We start from the raw sequence: 21,555 nt of genomic DNA, 5'->3' as shown, positions 1-21,555 counted from the left end.
CCTGGTGTGTTTTTTTTTTTTTTAGTGTGGTGGATGTGGCAACATGCGACACCAGCACAAGTTACCAAACTTGTCTAGTTGCAAATATATAGAAGGTGCTCCCTTTTGACTGCTTGGAGTTATCACAGTGCATCCTGTGTGGCACTACATGTTGACTTACCACAAGTTTCACAATTGTTACCCTTCCTGACACAACCTCAGATGTACAGGGTGGGCCAGTATGTCATCACAAACTTCAATGTGCGTGTTGCAGCTGTAATCCAAAGAAGAGCGTGGATTAAACATGTCATCAATTACTGAACTGTGTGGAAAACAAGACACAAAGTGGGAAACCTTTGGTATCAAATGTTAATTTAATGCTTCTGTTACAAGTCTGTAAATAAAATTTTCGAATAAGTTCTCATTTCAAAAACTTGTGTATGATCAAAAAGTGGTAACATTTTATTGGCCCACCCTGTACATGGAGAATGGGGCATGGGTAGTCTTGAACCAGGAACCTTCTGTTTGGGAAGGTGTGCTGCCCTTTGTTGTGAATATGCGACTATAAAGTCAGACAACTTTGGAAGTTTTTTTCTTGTAAATTTAAGTGTCTTTTCTTGCAAACGTATCACTCCAATCTCAAAATATTAAAGCTTTATCTCATACATTTATAATTTTAATCCTTTTTTAACCTAATAAGGCCTTGATTCCTTGTTAGTTAAACACATGCTGTACCAGAATGCCTCCACATACACACATGCTTATAGAGGATTATCACTGCTCGAAGACCTTTTATAAAAATGTTCAAAAACTAAATGCAACAACAGATTGCCTTCCACACTTGTAAGTGTAGTTGAGTTTTGGAAACAAGACCTTGTGATGTAAATGGGCTTTGCCACAAAGTGATAGCAGGAATCTTCTGTTATCCCACAGTAGGTGATGAAATTGCTAGCTTTAGGATAATTGCAGCAAGTGGAAATGATATGTCTACCATCTTTACTGATACAAAAATGACTTTATTTTTATTCATTTATTTAACCAGGGACAAGTTATGGTTCTGCACCAAAAACGTGACCCATAGACGCACAACTAGAGAAGATAAATGTGTGAGGACAAGAGACATGCAACAGGATCTCTTGTCTGTTGTGCAGATAAATTTAATCCTCCCCCATTTATGGGTTCTTACTCAAAGGCAGAACATTTATACAATCCAAGACAGTAATTTCCCCTCTCATGCGGTACAGATTTGACAACGCACAGCAAGAACTGTCCAAAGCCACAGCCCACAACAAAGAGCTGCACCAAGAAATGGAACGGCTGCAGTCTGAGGCGACACGGCTGAAAACACAGCAGCTCAAAGCCCTGAAGGACTGTGAGAAATACAAGGAGGAACGGGACTCTGTGATCAGTGAATACCGTCTGGTCATGAGCGAGAGGGACCAGGTGATCAAAGAGGTGGACAGGCTTCAGACCGGGCTGGAGATGGCAGAGGCAAAGTTGAAGAACACTTCCTCAGAGAGACAGGTGGCCAACGAGGAACTGGAGGCTTTCCGACAGGTAACAAATTATTTAAACAAAAACTGTAGTTTGGGGTTAGACATTAAGAGTTTTATCCACTGGCTCAGGAGACATGTAACTTCAATTGTCCCAAAGATGAGGTGAAAATTCCCACATTTACTCATTTAACAGTGTGGGGACGGTACATGTGCAGAGATTTATACAACTTTATACTAGTGTTTCGTAGTAACTATAGGGGTATCGTTAACCAATTCCTCAAAATAGCCCATTTCAATATCCCCTAAATGTAAAAAAAAAGTGGCCCAGATTTTGACCTTGGCTGGCCCGTGCCCTCAATTTTCAAACAATTTTTCTCAAAGTTAAATGCCTTTCCATTGATCACATGACCTTTGACCTTGGGTGACCTTGCAAGGTCAAATTCCAGGACATAATTGTTTCGCTCAAACACCTTGGTCAGCATGGATTAAATGTGATATGTAAAGGTTGTAAGTGGTTAATTTATTAACAGTACAGATCAAAGCTCCACAGAATCTTTTGTTGTGGTGTCAGACTTCCAAAGAAATAATTTGCATGAATTGGTCTTCCCATGTGTAAGAAAATTAAATTTACACATTTAAACACAGCTTCCACTGACCAAAGTGATGTACAAAAAGTAGATAAAATGGTAAAACAATTAAAAACATAAAATGGATCATAAACACAGTGATACTAAAAAGAACAGTGGAACTATCGCACTATCTGAGTGCTCTTTCTTGTTGAGCTTTCACCTGCTATCACACCTGGCTACTTTGTCTGCAGCAAATTTGGTGGACACAGTAACAACTTGTGCAGTGGAACACAGTAGAAACTGATAAAGATGCAGGATGGTTTCCATGAACATGGAGGACGTGGTAAAGCTTTGAGCATATTCAAAAATATGCAGTGAAGATGTCTGAATGGAGTAAGAAGGTATTAAAGATGTAGTAATGAGAGCATTGACATATTAACAATGTCATTAAACCTAGTAGGGAATTTACTGACATACAATGCATCTGGAAAGTATTCACAGCTCTTCACTTTTTCCACATTTTGTTGTTTTACAGCCTTATTCCAAAATGGATGAAATTTTTCCTGAAAATACTACACCCAATACCCCATAATGACAATATGAAAAAAGTTTAGATTTTTGCTAATTTATTAAGAATAAAAACTAAGAAATCACATGTACATAAGTATTCACAGCCTTTGCCATGAAGCTCAAAATTGAGCTCAGGTGCATCCCGTTTCCACTAATCATCCTTGAGATGTTTCTACAGCTTAATTGGAGTCCAACTGGGGTAAATTCAGTTGATCAGACATGATTTGGAAAGACACACACCTGTCTACATATAAGGTCCCACAGCTGACGGTGCATGTCAGAGCACAAACCAAGAATGAAGTCAAAGGAATTGTCTGTAGACCTCTGAGACAGGATTGTTTTGAGGCACAAATGTGGGGAAGGGTACAGAAACATTTCTGCTGTTTTGAAGGTCCCAATGAGCAGTGGCCTCCATCATCCATAAATGACAGAAGTTCTGATCCACCAGGACTCTTCCTAGAGCTGGCCGCCTGTCTAAACTGAGCGATCGGGGAGAAGGGACTCAGTCAGGGAAGTGATCAAGAACCAAATGAGCACTCTGTCAGAGCTCCAGCATTCCTCTGTGGAGAGAGGAGAACCTTCCAGAAGGGCAACCATCTCTGCAGCAATCCATCAATCAGGCCTGTATGGTAGAGTGGCCAGACAGAAGCCACTCCTTAGTAAAAGGCACATGGCAGCCCACCTGGAGTTTGCCAAAAGACACCTGAAGGACTCTCAGACCATGAAAAACAAAATTCTCTGGTCTGATGAGACAAAGATTGAACTCGTTGGTGTGAATGCCAGACGTCATGTTTGGAGGACATAAGGCACCATCCCTACATTGAAGCATGGTGTTGGCAGCATCATGCTGTGGGGATGTTTTTCAGCAGCAGGAACTGGGAGACTAGTCAGGATTGAGGGAAAGATGAATGCAGCAATGTACAGAGACATCCTGGATGAAAACCTGCTCCAGAGCGCTCTTAACCTCAGACTGAGGCAACTATTCATCTGTCAGCAGGACAATGACCCTAAGCACACAGCCAAGATATCAAAGGAGTGACTTCAGGACAACTCTGTGAATGTCCTTGAGTGGCCCAGCCAGAGCCCAGACCTGAATCCTATTGAACATCTCTGGAGAGATCTGAAAATGGCTGTGCACCGACTCTCCCCATTCAACGTGATGGAGGTTGAGAGGTGCTGCAAAGAGGAATGGAAAAACTGACAAAAGATAGGTGTGTTAAGCTTGTGGCATTATATTCAAGAAGACTTGAAGCTGTAATTGTTGCCAAAGGTGCATCAACAAAGTATTGAGCAATGGGTGTGAATACTTATGTACACATAATTTCTTAGTTTTATTTTTAATAAATTATCAAAAAATAAATAAAAAAATACTTTTTGTAATGCTGTCATTTTGGGGTGTTGTGTGTAGAATTGTGTGTGAATTTCATCCATTTTGGAATAAGACTGTAACAACAAAATGTGGAAACAGTGCAGCACTGTGAATACTTTCTGGATACACTGTAGTACAGGTGTGGTGCAGGAAGGCGCTTCCAGTAGTAGCCTGTGGATTGCTTTATAAAATGTACCAGTCCCTGTCCATGGTGAGTCCCCCCCCCCCCACACACACACACCTCCACATACAAATCGAGCTTTGCTTCAAAGCACACACACACACACACACGCACGCACAAAGCTTATTTAAATGTGTTTAAATAGAGATGAACACATTTGCCAGAGAACTGTTTTTGTGACTGTAGTCTTTTGTTAAACCTTCATATGAGCTCAAGGTGACACAGCTCACACATCCCACCGATCACTGTTTTTAACTTGCAGATCAGATCATTTGCATTCAGAAGTGTGCTGAGCCTGCAGTAAGCTGTCTGTAGCAGAGCACCAGACTGTTTTTAACTTGCCGATCAGATTATTTTGAGAGATTCTTTCCATGGTTGGATCCATAAGTGTGCTGAGCCTCCAGTAAGATGTCTCTAGCGGAGCACCAGATTGTTTTTACAGGTTGTGTTCATGACTTGATGACATGAACATGCAGCTGCATTCCCTCAACGTGCAGTGATTTTACCCCAATTACATCAAAATTAATGCAGTTGTAACTTTAAAAACAAGGCAACGTGACACAAAATGAGGTTATGTAAATTTTGCAGTTAATCCATGGTTCACATGTGTCAAACTGTGAGGGGTGGTCATGACAGATTTTGGATGAACTATGATCTGTTACACCACAAAGGTGGACACAAGAAGACTTGCAGAATGAATGGAAAAATTACACCTCGTGGCACAGTAGTGATGAGGACGGGATGGACGGAGTCAGAATGAGGTTCGAGCATAAAGAAGTGTCATTCTTAATAGTAAGAATGAATTGGATGTGGTATGTGTGTGTGATCATGCGCTTGCTAAGAAATGAGTGAGACACTGAGAGCATGGTAGAGATGTAATCTAAATGAAGTTTAGATTTGAAAATGACACATTTTTGTATTTTGACCATGTCTCCTCTGCATTCATCAAAATTTTCAGGATGCAATGTGATCTCTGAGTGTCAGGAGGCCCTTAGTTTTTATTAACTAAAGAATGTGTAAAAAAATGTGTTTCTTGTGGTGCAGGAACTGTCCTCGGCACTGATGGACAGGGACAGGGCCATCTGTGAGAAGAACGAGCTGCTGGAGAAGTACTGCCACGAGGTAAAGGACAAGGCCGAGGCTCAAAAGGAACTGAGCCAAGCCTGCAAGGACATAGAAACTGTGCGTGAGGAGAGGGATGTAGCCCGCAAGGAGAGGACGGAGGCCATCATCCAGAGGGACCAGCTGCTGCGAGAGTATTACCAGGCCAGACAGGTAGCCAGAAGTGCCGCAGGTTGATGGCTTCACTGCACTCTGGATGGATTGATCGATTTTTCTGTTAATCATCCTCTTCGTCCCATCTCACATATAGCGTAGTAAAAAAATTTTTGTTTTTTTTCCAGGAGTTGGCAGTTTTCCACACATTGATTGTATTGTTTTGTCATAAATGTGTGATTCAGGTGAGTGAGTGCTGTAGATGATTTTGAAAGGCCAGAGGTCCCTGCATTATTAAATTACTAGTGATTGAAGTGAAATGCTTCCTCTGGATTTGAAGACAAAATTAAATTGCACAGCAATCTGCAAACTGTAATTAAATTTATTTAGTTGTGGACTTTCTAGCACTTCAGTTTGCTGTTTTTACAAGACAGGCTTTTTTTGAGAGAGAGAGAGAGAGAGAGACACTGTGATAATGTGATACAGCTGCACTGCTTCAGTTGTCAGTGACACACTTGCTTTAGATTTAGGGCTAGATGATGTTTGGATTCAGTACCAAATAAACATTAATTTTGGTGTTCAATCATGTATAAAATATTACAATATATTAATTTTTCTAATTGCATGTAAAGCTTCAGTGGCACTCATTGGAGTGCATACATTTTCCATCATATATAGACTGTGTTGAGTAAAGTCTGGGAGTCTGGTCTGGTGCTGTACGTCGTTGTATCCACCACACCAGGGAACCTTTGTGTTCGTCTATTATTGTCTGCAAAATTGCTCTTTTGCTTACTCGCGTTCTGTGTAAATGCTCCTCTTGAGTGCAAGTCATTGCGTCAGTCCGCTCAGAGTGCGCCTCATCTGATCCATGATAAAAAGATCTATAAACATACTTTTACCACTGCTTATAAAGAAGGAATGAACATGCAACTGTTTTACCAACCCATTACAATATAAACATTACAAATAATTACCTTTTAGGCTTTTCGAAATATGTCCTCCACCTCATGGAGCACACGAGACGGGAAAAAAACGGTCCCGGTGGAACAGTCCTCTGATTCCAGAATGATTAGAGCTGTTTTCAACGTCTAAACTCTGAAACTCTAATTCACTGCAAAATAATTATTTTATATACAGTGTCCGGTGCACAAAGCACGTTGGATTGTCACAACGAAGTGTGCGAGAGTGCGGAGCCAAAATATCCTGTCAAAAATTGGCTATCCTGTCCTCATAGCCACCAGGCACTTGGATAATGGGCTTTTAACAGCCTCGTCCTCAACACAAACGTGCCTCTGAAATCCTCGTTTGTCCTTATAGTACCTCGTACACAAACTACCCACGCTGTTGTTAAATTTTGAACTTCTTGAAATTAGCGCCATGCTCAGAGATGAGCCTTGTTAGCTGAATATGCTGCCTCTAAGAGCCTCTATTCTCACACAGTTGTTGAATAACTGGACTCATACCAAAAAAACATGCTACGTGGCTCATTATTCATCCTTCATTATTCAGTGCGACCAGGGCTTTAAGTTATGGCTTAGGTACATCCCAGTAAATTAAAACGTGTGTGTGTGTGTGTGTGTGTATGTATGTATATATATATATATATATATATATATATATATTGTGTGTGTAATTAGGGTATTGCAAAGCACATATTGAATATCAACCCAACAGTCAGGGGGGAAAAAAGATAATTGTCTTCACCCTTAAATCCAGTATATTCCATAAATGCTCCAAAAAGGTTTATTTAAACATTAAAATGTTACCTATCTCCTCAAAGTAGCAGAACTGAATGATGGTCGGTGTGAATGCCTGAATAACACACGAGCAACAGTTGCCATCAGGATCCTTTGATAAGCAACAATGCATTGCAAGCAGCTTGATGGGCCTGTTTGTCTTTATGTTATGGTTATTGTGCAAGTTTAGGGTCCCTTCACACGTAGTGCAAAGTTTGGGTGAAGTGCACACTTAGTGTGCATGACGCAGGAATCATGTGCAAACTGTGTAATGTCGTCTCTGCCTCCAACGCCTCGTACACCTGTTGCTACACCTATTTGCGCACACAAGCGCCTGAAAGACAAAGTGTGCGCTGTGTGAACCCATCACACCGCGAGGATCAAATTCCAGTTGACACGCATGAACATCTAACTCGCATGGCACTTAGAAAACGTGTGGCCAGTTGCACTCTTGGTATGACTGCAGATAATCACTGTTGTACTCGCAGAGAAATTTGTCTAAGTCCCACATGAGTGTGACTTTGGTGTGTGCACTGAGATGACAGGTGTGTCCTCCCACTGAAGCGGCTGTGGAAATCTGTGGATCTGGACATTTCGACTGGACACCACGTACTGTGTTTGGACGGACATGGACAAACAACTGCCCACTGTCACAGGAGTGTCTGTTTGCTGTTATCAAGTGGACATAAATAAAAACATATATCACTGTGGCGACATGCTGCAGCGAGTGAGCGCGCGGACATGGACAGGCTGCTCCCAGGTTGAAATGGACCATCGGAACATGCATGACACGGTGTCCTGTGGCACGTCGTCCACAAGACACTCATGCAGCCGGTTGGAGACACGCCAGCAGATGTGGACATGAATGAGAGGAGTGAACTGCTTATCATTCATTTCATTTCATGACTGTATGTCTGTGACCATGGCTCATCTACAGAGGAACAGACTGATCATATTTGTATTGCTCGCTTGATAAATGCGGTGTTTTTATATGGTATGAGTCTCTGACTGGCAATTAGAGCTTTTGGACAGCACGGGTTCGTGTCCAGTGGGTCGTATTTTTTTTTTTTTCCCCCCCCACATAAGCAGCGCGATGTGGTCCCACAAGTACCAGCTGTTTTTTTGGTAATATATATGTGACGCAGCTGGCACTGTTTTCCCTGCTCGAAAGACACTGCCGCGTGCGCGAACTCTTGCACCGGGTTTGTGCATGCCTGCCTGTCGGCGCAATTTTTCGTGGTGCGTTAATTTTGAACTGTTTTGTGCTGTTTCGCCGTTTTTGTCTGGATGAAAACGGCCTACCACAACCTAAATTTCACAGCTGAATATGCGCTGGTGTTTGTAGTTACATCACTGATCGACTGCCTTTATTAATCCTGTGCTTGCTCTCCTAATCACAGGGAACCGTCTGTATAATCATAATCACTGTGCAGTCAGTTTGTAGTGAGAGGTTTTTTTTTTTTTGTTTTTTTTGCCCAGGTACAAACATGCCCAGATATGAACGCCATGTACAATTTCAGGTTGCCTACCATTTTGAGGCCTTTGTTGAAACAGATCACACTAGATACACCAAAACTGCCACAATTTCCCAACTCTACATCAAACATTAGCCTGACACGAGCAGTTTCAAAGCTGTGAGGCATATAGGGAGCTAATTATTAACGTGCCAAGTTGGTCGAAAACACCTTTTTCATGATATGTGAAAAATTCACAAATATTTACAAAGGCTGTAACTTCAAATGTTTGCAAGATACAGACTTAATATTTGGCATTTCACCATAACTATGTAATAGGACTAACATATCAAAGTGACACAACAGAACTGAGGGGTGACCTGGGAACCTCTGGGTGACTTGAGATGCAGTGACCCTACTGTGTGTACTGTCTGCAGCAGGGGCAGAGACTCTTTGGTTTTTTACATTTAAAAGTAGCTGTTTGTCAGGGATGTGGTGGTCAGGTGCCTGCACAGACTGGGTGCTGGATATGTTTATGGAAACCAGTGACTTATTTGAGGAAATGTTTATTGACCCTGTGAGCAATGCTGTGATCTTTGTGAGAACAATATTTACTCTAGTTGCAGCACTTGAACAACTGAGTGACAAATTTGAGTGTTAAGATCCAGGCTTCAGCTTATTTTTTTGGGCTCAGCCATCAGAAGTGTCTCCGTATGCTGTGAAAGTATTGAACTTGCAGTCATTCACTTACTTCAGCAGTGACATTCAAGTCTCTGGGTTCTCTGCCTTTGAGATCGAGAGACACCTGGTAAGACTGGATAGAGGTATTTGGCAGGAAACCAAACTCCTAAGTCCTTCAGGCCTGCTTGCCATCCAGGACTCATGTTAGTTTTGAGGTGTGGAGGATGCGGTGACTTGCAGTACCATTGGTTACTCCCAGACCTGATCCATATCAGATTATGAATTTCACATTTACAAGTTGTAGTTAGCATAAGGTTTGTACTTGCACCTGTATAAACATTCATTGTTTTATGAATGGAAATATGGTCTAATTCATACCTTGTGTGTGTGTGTGTGTTTCCCCAGCTACAAAACAAGACCAAAATGCACCATTTTTAAAAAATGTTTTTCTGGATTGGAGGTCACTTCATGCTTGCAAATGATATGCCGCAGAACCTTGGATAACAGGAAAAAAAAAATTCTCACCAGCATCTATGATCATCACAGACTGTAAAACATAATTTCAACATTTCGTTCTTTTGCACCTGTATGTTAATCTGCTATAAAATGTAATGACCCCTGTTACAGACCTGGTACAACGGTTTTTTTGTTTTTTGTTTTTTTTTTGTTTTTTAGCAAAATCTGTTTATTAGTTAAAACAAAAACGATCCTTGGAATTTTTTTTCTGTCCTTTGTCTGCACCTTCATCTGGATCTGTATCAAAACATAATTGACTATATTCCAGGATAGACTGGACAGTTTCATGAAAATAATGTCAATACTTTGTTAAAAACCAACAAATGCCAAAAGTATGTACTGGGTTGTGAAGATCTGAACAGACCTCCAGGCTTGAAAGTGCCCCAAAAACATTCTGTACAGTTACGATCTTTCCCCAGGGTTAAAATCAACCATCATCGGCATAAAAGTCTTTTGTCCTTCTCCAGAAACAAGACTCTGCTACTCTGGACATGGAACGTGCCAACAAGGAGATCGAGATCTTGAGGAAGCAGTACGAGCCCATCTCTCTGGAGCTGAAGGAAGCCTTGCAGGAGGCAGAGGTAGCAAAGTGTCGCAGAGACTGGGCCTTTCAGGAGAGGGACAAGATAGTGGCAGAGAGGGAGAGCATACGGTGAGGACCCTCATCAAAGTGTTGTTTAGATGTTTGAAAGGCATTTTTGTTATGCAAGTTCATAGGTCAGACAGGTTTTCAGTACCACCTAAGGGGACAAACAACATTTACAATTCAGCCTTAGTCTACCATGGCCAACAGAAATGTATTGTAGCCACTCCAGGGTGGCAGCTATAGCCAGGTAGAGGCCAATGAAGAATTGTACAGGAGTCAGCATTTTAAAATCCTTCAATAGGTGGTCTCATGGACTAATCATGTAACGTTTATTGTGTAGATTACTGCATACAAATCTTTTGCTTATGTTTCTCAGGACGCTGTGTGACAACCTGAGGCGAGAAAGGGATCGAGCAGTAAGTGACCTGGCGGAAGCTTTGAGGAATCTTGATGATCTGAGAAAGCAGAAGAATGATGCTACACGGGAACTCAAAGAGATAAAGTGAGCCATTTATCAAAATATTCCTGCCCAATGATCCTGTTTTACTCCAGGACTGATACAAAACCATCACAATATGCTCTGTTTGTTTCAGATTAGTTGTTGAATTATGTAGCTCTTGCACCACCAAGTGGAGGAATTACCATCAGGGCAGAGTTGATCCTGAAGGGGATTTTATATTTATTTATGTTTTTATTTTGTAAAGTGAATGCTCATTTTCACGTCTTCTGCAGAGAAAAGGTGGAAGACCAGTTGGAACTAGAAGCAAGGTTTCGTCAGTTGATGGCTCACAGTTCCCATGACTCCGCCATCGACACCGACTCAATGGAATGGGAGACGGAAGTTGTAGAATTTGAGAAGCACAGAGTAAAGAATTTTTTTTTCTTACATTTTTTTTTTTTTTCAGTTAAAAGAAATTCTGCTGTGAAATCAAATTGTAATATTTTTAATGGTTTGGCTTCCTTTAGGACATGGATTTGAAAGCACTGGGGTTTGATATTGCTGAATGGGTAAATGATCCTTATTTACCAGGAGACTGTGGGATATTTGTTAGTAAGGTGGCCAAAGGAAGTATTGCTGAGGGAAGGCTGAGGTAAGTCTCATCCGCATTTAAATGTAGATGCTTGAAACAGTTGGAGAACATCTCTTTGGGGAAATCAGACCCACTGATCTTCAGTCTGCTCTCTATACAGGGTGAATGACTGGTTGTTGAAAATTAATGACATGGACTTGACCAATAAGGACAGGAAGCAAGTGATCAAAGCGGTACTGAGCGGAGAGGGAGTGATCAATATGGTCGTTCGCAGAAGGAAGTCGCTAGGAGGACGGGTTGCTACCCCAATCCAGATAAGCCTGGCTGGACACAAAGGTCAGTTCCAGTAAAATTACTGTTAGACCTTTGGTACTGTAATGGGTCGAGCTAAAACTCTGCGCACCTCAGTCAATTTCATGCTGACTTCACCTGTTGATGGGAGAAAAACCGCCACAAAAGTCGTTATAGTGGAATTACTATCGTCTGCACTTTGAGTTGTGTGATTATGAGATGAGACACACACCCATATTTCAGTGTTCACAAGATTGAGTGTAATTTACTTAATTGAAAGATACGACAGAGTTTTAGCATTTTGCACAGCGTGGCATTAAAACAGGAACTTCTGGCTCTGACAGTTGCTGAAGAAGACAACTTTTTATGATGCGGCAACTTCATTTCTAACACTAATTATTCATGTTTGCCTTGGGATGCGTTACCGGAACTTGGTATTAAAAGGCAGCCCGCTTTCACACACACACATGCGCTCTCTCTCTCTCCCTCTCTCCCTCGTACACACTTGGCAAAAGAACTGACAGAGAATTAAATGCTCAGAAGCACAGTTGCACTTGATTGCTTATGTTAAATTGTTTGTAGAAAATAAAGCAATATCAGTTCTGTTATTAAGGTGATTCTTTTTCCCACCTAAAAATACAGATAATACTGTTAAAGTATTGTACCAAGAAGAGCAGTAGTAGTAGTAATTCTCAAGGTCGGGCAGTACCCCATCGCCCTCTGGTGGCTGTTTTTGGTTGGTGAAAACATCGCCAAACTGAGTACGAATTCATTTAATTTGGTCACTTTTCAAAGGGGTTAGACTCATCAATAAAGGCAATTTAATGTACAATGGTTCATTTCAGGTCAGCTCGGTGTATAACTGTCATCGCTCCAAGCAATGAGAGCTATCAGCTGGCTGATAGACGCAAGCTAGAGACAATTCCAAACCAGCTGATTTCAATTGAAAAGCATACAGCCTGAGTGTGTTTTCACCAAGCGGGCAGTCACACACAATTCTCGCCTAGTTTTTGCCGGAAGTGACGTATACCCAAATGCGAGAATACCATTAAAATCTTAATGATACCCATCCTTGTGGTTACCTGATTAAAACCGGTTGACTCTCTGCACTTAAGTAGTCTGTAGCTCACTGTCTAGTTTTTCTCATCATTAAAGATAAAATAGCTTCTGGGCAGTGTCGTTGGCTGTGCAGTTGTATTCACAACCAGCAGAGGATGAATTTTCTGTCATTCCCACATTGAAAACAATGGAACATCTGGTTTACCTGTTGCACCTTACAGCCAGTGTGAATGCAGCAAGAAGCACCTCTCACTTGACCAATTTTTATGACAAGTCTTGCTAAGAAGGCACACCACACAGAAGAAGTCAGGAAAAGTCATTTTTTCTCCAGACTTTAGTAGATTCCCAGCCACCTCGCTTGGGCCCGCCTACTCTCAGCTCAGAATGGCCTGGGAAAGGGGTGGTGTAACTGGATGCAACTCCAGATGAACTTGGTGTGTACTCTGTTCTCTTTGACTGCTGAGGTGCATCAAACCTGCACTTGGTCGCATTGAGCAAAGCATGAAGCATTCTGGAGTTCAGCCAGTCTTCTGAAAATGCTCAAAACTGGCACGAGTTTAACCGGCATTTTCTGACTGATCCATGCCAAACAGCACGTAGCGCCATGCACGGGCAAATCTGAGGCTCTGCTTGGGTGGGTGGGGGGGCACTCTGAACTCCACCAAGTGTAAGAGCTGCTGGAAGAACAATGCTTTTCATTAACAGTCCAGCTGACAACTTGATCACAAATACTGGTAGTTCTTGAATATAATGCAAAAATGCAAATCATGTGTGTGAATTAAGAAATTTGAATTAATTCTTAACATTAAATATTAATTTGAATTGTGTCTGACTTTGCAGAAAGTGGCATAGGCCTGGAAAGTGGAATTTTTGTCACATCTTTGGCCCCAGGAAGTCCGGCTGCCAGAGATGGATCTATGACTGTCGGTGACAGGCTGCTAGCTGTGAGTATCCTGCTTCCACAAAAACAAACCAAACAAACAAGAATATATATATAAAAACAAATTTAATCTTCCTCTTTAAAAATATAGAGCTGCTGTTCACAGGCTCTGACCACTAGTGCCCTCTGCTGTTCACAAGAATGTAATGTTGGTGTGAAGGAACTGGCTGCTGTTTGGCCTCAATCCAAAGGATAACGAGGCCGGTAATCAACAGCAAGTTCCTCCGTTTCATTGGCTGGAGAGTTCCTCCAAATTGCTTAATTTGCTTCTGAGCTCATTTTTATGCATGTTTTTTTTAGTCGAATAAAATTCAAATCGTAAGATGTTTTTAGCCCAAGTGTTCGGTCTTTTTTTTTTCCCCTGACAAAAAAAAAAAAAAAAAAAACCTTGCAAGAAGCTTAACCACTGCTGTAACTGAAGGCAGGTAATATACATCAGCTGGAATTTGACAGATGTTAAGAAAACAAAATCAGGAAATGCAGCTGTAATAAATGTATGATTTTATTTATTTACATTGTCATACACGTGTTTTAGGCAATACATTTATAATGTATCTGATTTGGATCAAAGTGTGCAACACCAACCAGTAATGTGCAGTTCAGGTGTGGAAAACAAAATGGAATTAAGAAAAATGACAGAAGAACAGCAATAAAAAAATGAACAACAGTCCCCACTTCCTAGTAGGAACCAGCCTGGTCATGGTTCAGTCTATCTGTCGTTGTTCTCTCGCTCTGTGTGCGTGTGTCCAGTTTTGTGTTATCACTTTTTATTTTAAGACTCCAGTTTTGACTGAGTGTTCTCTTGGGGGCTTATTCCTAATTTTTATTTACTTCCAGTTTCTGTATGTGGGTGTGTGGGTGTACCCTGCCTCATCCCCCTGTGAGATAGGCTGCTAGACCCCCCCCCTTCCGGAGACCCTTGATTAGAGTAAGTGGTTATAAAAAAGTGAATGAATGATCAGCAGTGCAGCGCTGGGGCTGTGATCAGAGGTACAGACTGAGATGGTCTCTCTTCTGGTGAGTCAAGACCCCTGTGGAAGTACTTTAGCAATAACACAAAGTAATCACAAGCTGAATAGTTGAACAAAACTAGTCGATCTGCCAACTCGGTTAACTCTTAGCGATCCTCAGTAAACACAGCCACTGACCTTTCAAACTTTTAAAACTGTCAAAATCTTTCAGTTAAGTTTCTCACCCTGATTTTAACTTTAGATGAGCAGATTTGAAAATGAAAACAGTCCAGGTTAATCATTTGCTTCAAGTGGTTATATAGTGCAAATCTATTAATACCGTGAGTAAAAATACCTTGATATTAATTTTAGCTCATACTGCCCATCCCTAGTGCATGATTCAAAGGTGTGCATGAGGGAAAATAATTCTGGTCCAGATTTTTGTAATTTTGTATGTAATGATGCTTCATACTGTGTTACTTACTTTGTGAGTGCAACTGCTCCGAATCCCATTGATTGATTTTCAGTAGAACATCACACAGTGCCAACACAAAATGCGAACGTGCGTGAAGGAAAATAATTCCGGACTGTACTCTTCAAGATGATATATCTGGGCTTTTGTTGTTTTTTTGTCAATTACTTGTACAGAGGTTGAGCAAATTGGTAATTCATGTCTTTTACCGTAAAAGATTTACTCCCACTGATTTATAATTACATCCACCAAAGATGTAATAAAATCATCAGCATTTATTTTTGTCTGTCTGTTAGCAGGATTACGTCAAAAAATCTGCACTGATTTTGATGAAACTTTCACCACAGACAGATATTAGGCCATGGAAGACTGCATAAAATTTTGGAGGTGATCTGGATTCTGGATCAGGATTTCACTTTATATACGCTTTGAAGGATTATGTCAAAACTACTTCACAGATTTTGATGACATTTTTACCACACGTAGATACAGTATTAGGCCAAGGAAGGACTGCATTAAATTTTGGAGGTTATCCGGTTTAAGATTTACTTTATATAGATTCACTTTATATAGGTTTTTAAGGATTACGTTAAAACTATTTCACAGATTCTCACCAGATTCTGACCACAGATAGATAACAGGGCATGGAAGATTCCACTGAATTTTGGAAGTGATCCAGATGTGGATTGGTGGACGTCAGAAATATCTGATTGCTCTTGTTCATGCAAGCAACTAGTATTGCAAATTGGAGGGTTGTGGAGGCTTTTGTGGGCTTGATGACAGATCTCTAGTTTCTAATACATTCCTGAATCTCCCCCCCCCCCCCCACCCCCCAAGAAACAAAACTCATTATGTCAAGATGACACTTCCAAACATCTTTTTTCTTCTTTTTACTGCAGATCAATGGAATCACACTTGATAACAAGTCCCTCCCAGAATGTGAGGCACTCCTGAGGAACTGCCATGATTATCTCAGTATTTCCTTCCAGAAGGTGAAGTTCTCACCCCTCCGAGACACAACAATGCCCACATCCAGTCCCTAATCTGAATACGGAACAACATATAGATTAGTTACACTAAGGATCAGAAAATGCTTTATGTAAAATTGTTATACTTAAAGTGTAATTGTTTTATATCTGCAACTTTAATAGTACTACTTAGACTTGGCAAACATATGTTAAGACTAAATTATTTCAGTTACTATCGTGAAGAAAGCTTGTGCAGTTTTACAGCTCACATCACACTGCAAACTTTATGTATTTCAAAAAAATTGCAGTTTGGTTATTTGAAACAGCTTCCTGAAAACTGTGAGCAATGTGGAGTGAAAATTTAGTTATAATGAACTTTGTAAAGGTTAGCTTGATGGTGTACAGTGTTGCCACAGTTACTTTGAAAAAGTAATCCAATTACTGATTACTCCTTGAAAAAGTAACTTAGTTACTTTACTGATTACTCAATTGTAAAAGTAACTAAGTTAGATTACTAGTTACTTTTTTAGTTACTTTCCCCAGCTGCCGACAACAACCCACGTCAACATGACAATGATACCTGTTTTGCCAAAACTCACTTTATAGTCACCCTTTCTTGACTTCAATGAAAATAAATACTTGTTCTATAAAAAGTAAAATAAAGACCTCTTTCTTGACCTCATATTTAACTGTTGACAGCACTGTAACAGTAAAACTTGCAATTTCAAACCTACATTTTTTATAAATGTAACTATTAAATTCTAACATTTTTCTAACATTTAAATTCTCTCTAAACATTTTACTTGTCGAAATTATTATTATTTTAAGCAATATTAGTAGTTGTAGTAAAAAACGGCTTCAAAACTGGACCTTTAATCTAGGGGTGTTGTGAGGGGGGCACATCCCTCCCCCACGCCCCATTCCATCTGGATTCGCCCCTGCTTTGGCGTTTGAGCACAAAGAATGGATAACACTTATTTATGCAGAAAACAGGACCAGATTTACAGGTAAGAAAGTTTTATTGCGTTTTCACATCATGTGGTCCTCAGAAAGAGAGTTTAGGTGCATTTGAGTGGAAAATAGTGTTAGTTGTTGACGCGTCGCGGAGGATCAGCTGTTTTTAACGAGACGATACGGAGCAGCTCAGCTCAGAATTCTAAATAAAGGAGGGAAAAAAGTATAAAAATGTCTCACCTGCTCAGTGCAGGTGTGCTGATCACCGCGCTTTAAGATGTGAGGACGAGTCGAGCAGCTGCAAAAAAACCGTGGATGAAAAGCTCACAGCTCGCTTAAAGTGGGTAGTTCAGTCGAACACTGACCCCCTGCCCACAGACCAAGTTTAATGCTGCTATCAACCCACAATGAAAAATAATAGTAACGCACAGTGACATGGAGAAGTAACTTTAATCTGATTACTGTTTTGGAAAGATTAACGCGTTTGATTACTCGTTATTAAAAAAAGTGGTCAGATTAGAGTAACGCGTTACTAAGTAACGTGTTACCGGCATCACTGATGGTGTACAATGCTTAGGTCTAACAAAAAATTAGGGGATTAAATTGGAGATACATGGGTATTTAAAATGTTAGTGATATGTGTTGCAATAGACATTTAATCAGTATCGGTGAGAAAATTGTGTGCTAGAATGTTCGGTGGTTTCACTGAAATGCACTGAATGATGCTGCCAGTAAAGTATGGCACAAATACTCAAGTTTGGATGAACAAACCCTAAGCACCCTCCCTCACTAGCTCACAGTCTGCCATCGCACTTGATAATGGAGCGTATCAACAGATGACATGCAAACAGGTCAGCTATTAGGTTGCACCTTTGACATTTTTGGCCTTTTTTGTGTTCATAAGTGAAACTTGGTTGCAATTTGTTGTGAACATTATTAAAACACTCACCACATCCTATTGAGTGCCGGCAGCTGTCTAGTGTTGTGGGACATTTGTGTGGCGAGCAGAGGTGTCAAATCCAGCTTCAGAAAGTAAAAGTCCAGCCACATATTTGTTCCATCTTCCCAATAAGCCAGCTGATTGTAATTAATTCAGCTCTTCAGGCAAGTGGATGAGCTAATTATTGAGATCACCTGTTTTAGGTGTGCAGGTAGAAGCAACACATGGGAGGGTTTTTACTTTCTGAAACCGGATTTGACACCTCTGGTGGCGAGTGCTACGCGTGCCGTTAAATGCTACAGGCACACAGTCTGTGTGAGAGTAGCTGGAGATGTTGATGTTAAAAAAAGTGAACAAATGTAGTTTCACTGATACTTGGCAGAATGCTAAAGTAAAGACATTGAGGCAATTGTGTGAACAGAAATTAGCAAAACTTTGCCACGATGAAGTCGCCAAGCAAGTCATAAGGGCCCTAGACATTGCATTGTTGCTACCACACTAATACTAATACAGGTACATAAAAAAACAAACAGAATATTGTTAAAAAGTTCAGTATTTTTTTGTGTTTCAAGCATATTTTAATTGTGAAATTTATGGCCTACAGCTTCAAAAAAGGGAATAAGTTTATCAAAATAGTTCATTCTATGAACAGCCCCCTCCTCCTCCCCACCAAAAATAATTCATAATGAAGGAATGTTAAGCTTCTGAAAAGTGTGTTCATTTTTGCCATCAGAATTTGGGTTGTGGCTCCTTTTGCTGTCAGCCTGTGGCACTGTTGAGGTGTTATGGAAGCCCAGGTTGGTTCGATAGTGGCCTTCAGTGGCCATAAATCTTGTCACCAGATTGAAGCATGAGGGGCTCTAAAATCTCCTGGTATACTGCTTTGGTGACTTTGGACGTGTACCAACACTAGTAGATGATGTGGCACCCAAATCCTCGCTGACTGTAAAAATTTCAAACGGGACTTCAAGCAACTTGGAATCTCTGTCATTCTGCTCTTCCTCCAGATTCTGGAACTTTGATTTCTAAATGAAATATACAAAATTATGTTTCATCTGGAAAAGAACTGGACCACTGAGTGATAGTCCAGTTGTTTTGTCCTTAGTCCAAGTAAGATGCTTATGACATTGTTTCTTGTTGAAGAGTGGCTTGAGACTAGGAATGCAACACTTGTAGCTCATCTTGTGGACATTTGGTGGCTCTTGATGCACTGACTCAAAGCCTCAGTCCACTCCTTTTGAAGCTCCCCCAAGTTCTTGAATTGGCTTTGTTTGACAATCTTCTCAAAGCTGGCGTCTTCTCATCAACCTTCCATGAATATGCTTTGATACAGCAATCTGCAAACAGCCAGCATTTTCAGCATTGACATTGTGGCTTACTTGTCTGTGTAAAACCTCCATATACACATAGATTTCTGTCAAATAATGATTATCACCAGTAAAGGCCATCTCAAGAAATACATAAACTCCTTTGCATATGATTTCAGATTTGCAGATTCATTTGTTCCACCTTGTCATCTCCCACCATTTTATCCACTTGTTTGTAGCATTGCATTACATTTATCTGTTTTATCCACTTTTTTTTTACTTAGCCACAGAGCACCCTACTTAGTGACTAAGTTAAATAAATAAATAGATAAATCCTTGAAACAGTTTGTATGGAATGTACAGTAGTGTTCAGAATAATAGTAGTGCTATGTGACTAAAAAGATTAATCCAGGTAACCAAAACTGTGGTTATACAACTAAATACTAGTTTAGTGATTCACAGGATTGCTAAAAAAGCGGTTTGAACATAATAGTTTTGAGTTTGTAGCGTCAACAGCAGATGCTACTATTATTGTGAACACCCCTTTTTCTACTCTTTTTTTTTTTTTTTTTCGAAGACGACGATGAAGAAGAGGAGGAAAACGTTGCCACGAACAGCGGGAGAAGAAGAAAACTAGAAGGGTGGAAATGAGAGTGGGGACTTTGAATGTTGGTAGTATGACTGGTAAAGGGAGAGAGCTGGCTGATATGATGGAGAGGAGAAAGGTAGACATATTGTGTGTGCAAGAGACCAAGTGGAGGGGGAAGTAAGAGCAGGAGCATCGGCGGTGGGTACAAGTTGTTGTACCATGGTGAGGACAGAAAGAGAAATGGTGTTGGGGTCATTTTAAAGGAAGAGTATGTTGAAAGTGTGTTGGAGGTTAAGCGAGTGTCTGACAGGGTGATGAGTGTGAAGTTGGAAATTGAAGGGGTGATGATGAATATCATTAGTGCATATGCCCCACAGGTAGGTTGTGAGATGAAGGAGTAAGATGATTTCTGGAGTGTGTTAGATGAGGTGGTGGAGAGTGTGCCCAAGCATGAAAGAGTGGTGATAGGAGCAGACTTCAAGGGGCATGTTGGTGAAGGGAACAGAGGTGATGAGGAAGTAATGGGTAGATATGGTATCAAGGATAGGAATGGGGAAGGACAGATGGTAGTTGATTTTGCAAAAAGGATGGACATGGCTGTGGTGAATACCTACTTTAAGAAAAGGGAGGAGCACAGGGTAACATAAAAGTGGAGGAAGGTGCACACAGGTGGACTACATTCTTTATAGGAGATGCAAGCTAAAAGAAATCAGAGACTGTAAGGTAGTAGCAGGAGAGAGTGTCACTAGACAGCATAGGATGGTTGTTTGTAGGATGACTTTAGAGGTAAAGAAGAAGAGAGTGAGAGCTCAACAAAGGATCAGATGGTGGAAGCTGAAGGAGGAAGACTGGTGTGTGAAATTTAGCAAGCAGGTGAGAGAAGCACTAGTTGGAGGGGAAGCAATTTTGGACAATTGGAAGAGTACTGCAGATGTGGTGAGGGAGACAGCTAGGGCAGTACTGGGTATGACATCTGGACAGTGGAAGGAAGACAAGGAGACTTGGTGGTGGAATGAAGAGGTCCAGGAAAGCATAAAGAGAAAGAGGTTGGCGAAAAAGTTTTGGGATAGTCGGAGAGATGAAGAAAGTAGACAGGAGTACAAGGAGATGCGGCGTAAGGCGAGAAGAGAAGTGGTAAAAGCAAAGGAAAAGGCATATTGCGAGCTGTACAAGAAGTTGAATAGTAAGGAAGGAGAAAAGGACTTGTACCGATTGGCCAGACAAAGGGACAGAGCTGGAAAGGATGTGCAGCAGGTTAGGGTGGTAAAAGATGCACATAGTAATGTGCTGACAAGTGAAGAGTGTGTGCTGAGAAGGTGGAGGGAATATTTCAAAGAGTTGATGAATAAAGAAAATGAGCGAGAGAAAAGGCTGGATGATGTGGTGAGAGTAAATCAGGAAGTAAAAGAGATTAGCAAGGAAGAAGCGAGGGCTGCTATGAAGAGGGTGAAAGGCAGTTGGTCCAGATGACATTCCAATGGAGGCATGGAAATGTCTAGGAGAGATGGCAGTAGAGTTTCTAACCAGATTGTTTAATAAAATCTTGGAAAGTGAGAGGATGCCTGAGGAGTGGAGACGAAGTGTGCTGGTTCCTATTTTCAAGAACAAGGGTGATGTGCAGAGCTGCAGTAACTACAGAGGCATAAAGCTGATCAGCCACAGCATGAAGTTATGGGAAAGAGTAGTAGAAGCTAGGCTTAGA

At 40.9% G+C, this 21,555-nt stretch overlaps 1 protein-coding gene across 2 annotated transcripts in view; it reads left to right on the top strand.

Moving 5' to 3' along the window:
- The window catches only part of LOC117530524 (disks large homolog 5-like), a 110,546-nt gene that overhangs the window by 47,928 nt on the left and 41,063 nt on the right, over nucleotides 1-21,555 (top strand). For both annotated transcript variants that reach the window (XM_034193418.1, XM_034193419.1), the window contains exons 7-15: nucleotides 1,224-1,536; nucleotides 5,209-5,439; nucleotides 10,234-10,418; nucleotides 10,729-10,854; nucleotides 11,085-11,217; nucleotides 11,319-11,443; nucleotides 11,544-11,719; nucleotides 13,574-13,677; nucleotides 15,995-16,087. In XM_034193418.1, the coding sequence (XP_034049309.1) occupies nucleotides 1,224-1,536; nucleotides 5,209-5,439; nucleotides 10,234-10,418; nucleotides 10,729-10,854; nucleotides 11,085-11,217; nucleotides 11,319-11,443; nucleotides 11,544-11,719; nucleotides 13,574-13,677; nucleotides 15,995-16,087 (1,486 nt within the window). The remainder of the gene's footprint in view (nucleotides 1-1,223; nucleotides 1,537-5,208; nucleotides 5,440-10,233; nucleotides 10,419-10,728; nucleotides 10,855-11,084; nucleotides 11,218-11,318; nucleotides 11,444-11,543; nucleotides 11,720-13,573; nucleotides 13,678-15,994; nucleotides 16,088-21,555) is intronic.

This window comes from Thalassophryne amazonica, chromosome 18 (genome assembly GCF_902500255.1).
Source record: "Thalassophryne amazonica chromosome 18, fThaAma1.1, whole genome shotgun sequence".
NCBI lineage: Eukaryota > Metazoa > Chordata > Actinopteri > Batrachoidiformes > Batrachoididae > Thalassophryne > Thalassophryne amazonica.
The sequence above is the reverse complement of the archived record's forward strand: the minus strand, read 5'-3'. Positions and strand labels throughout refer to the sequence as shown.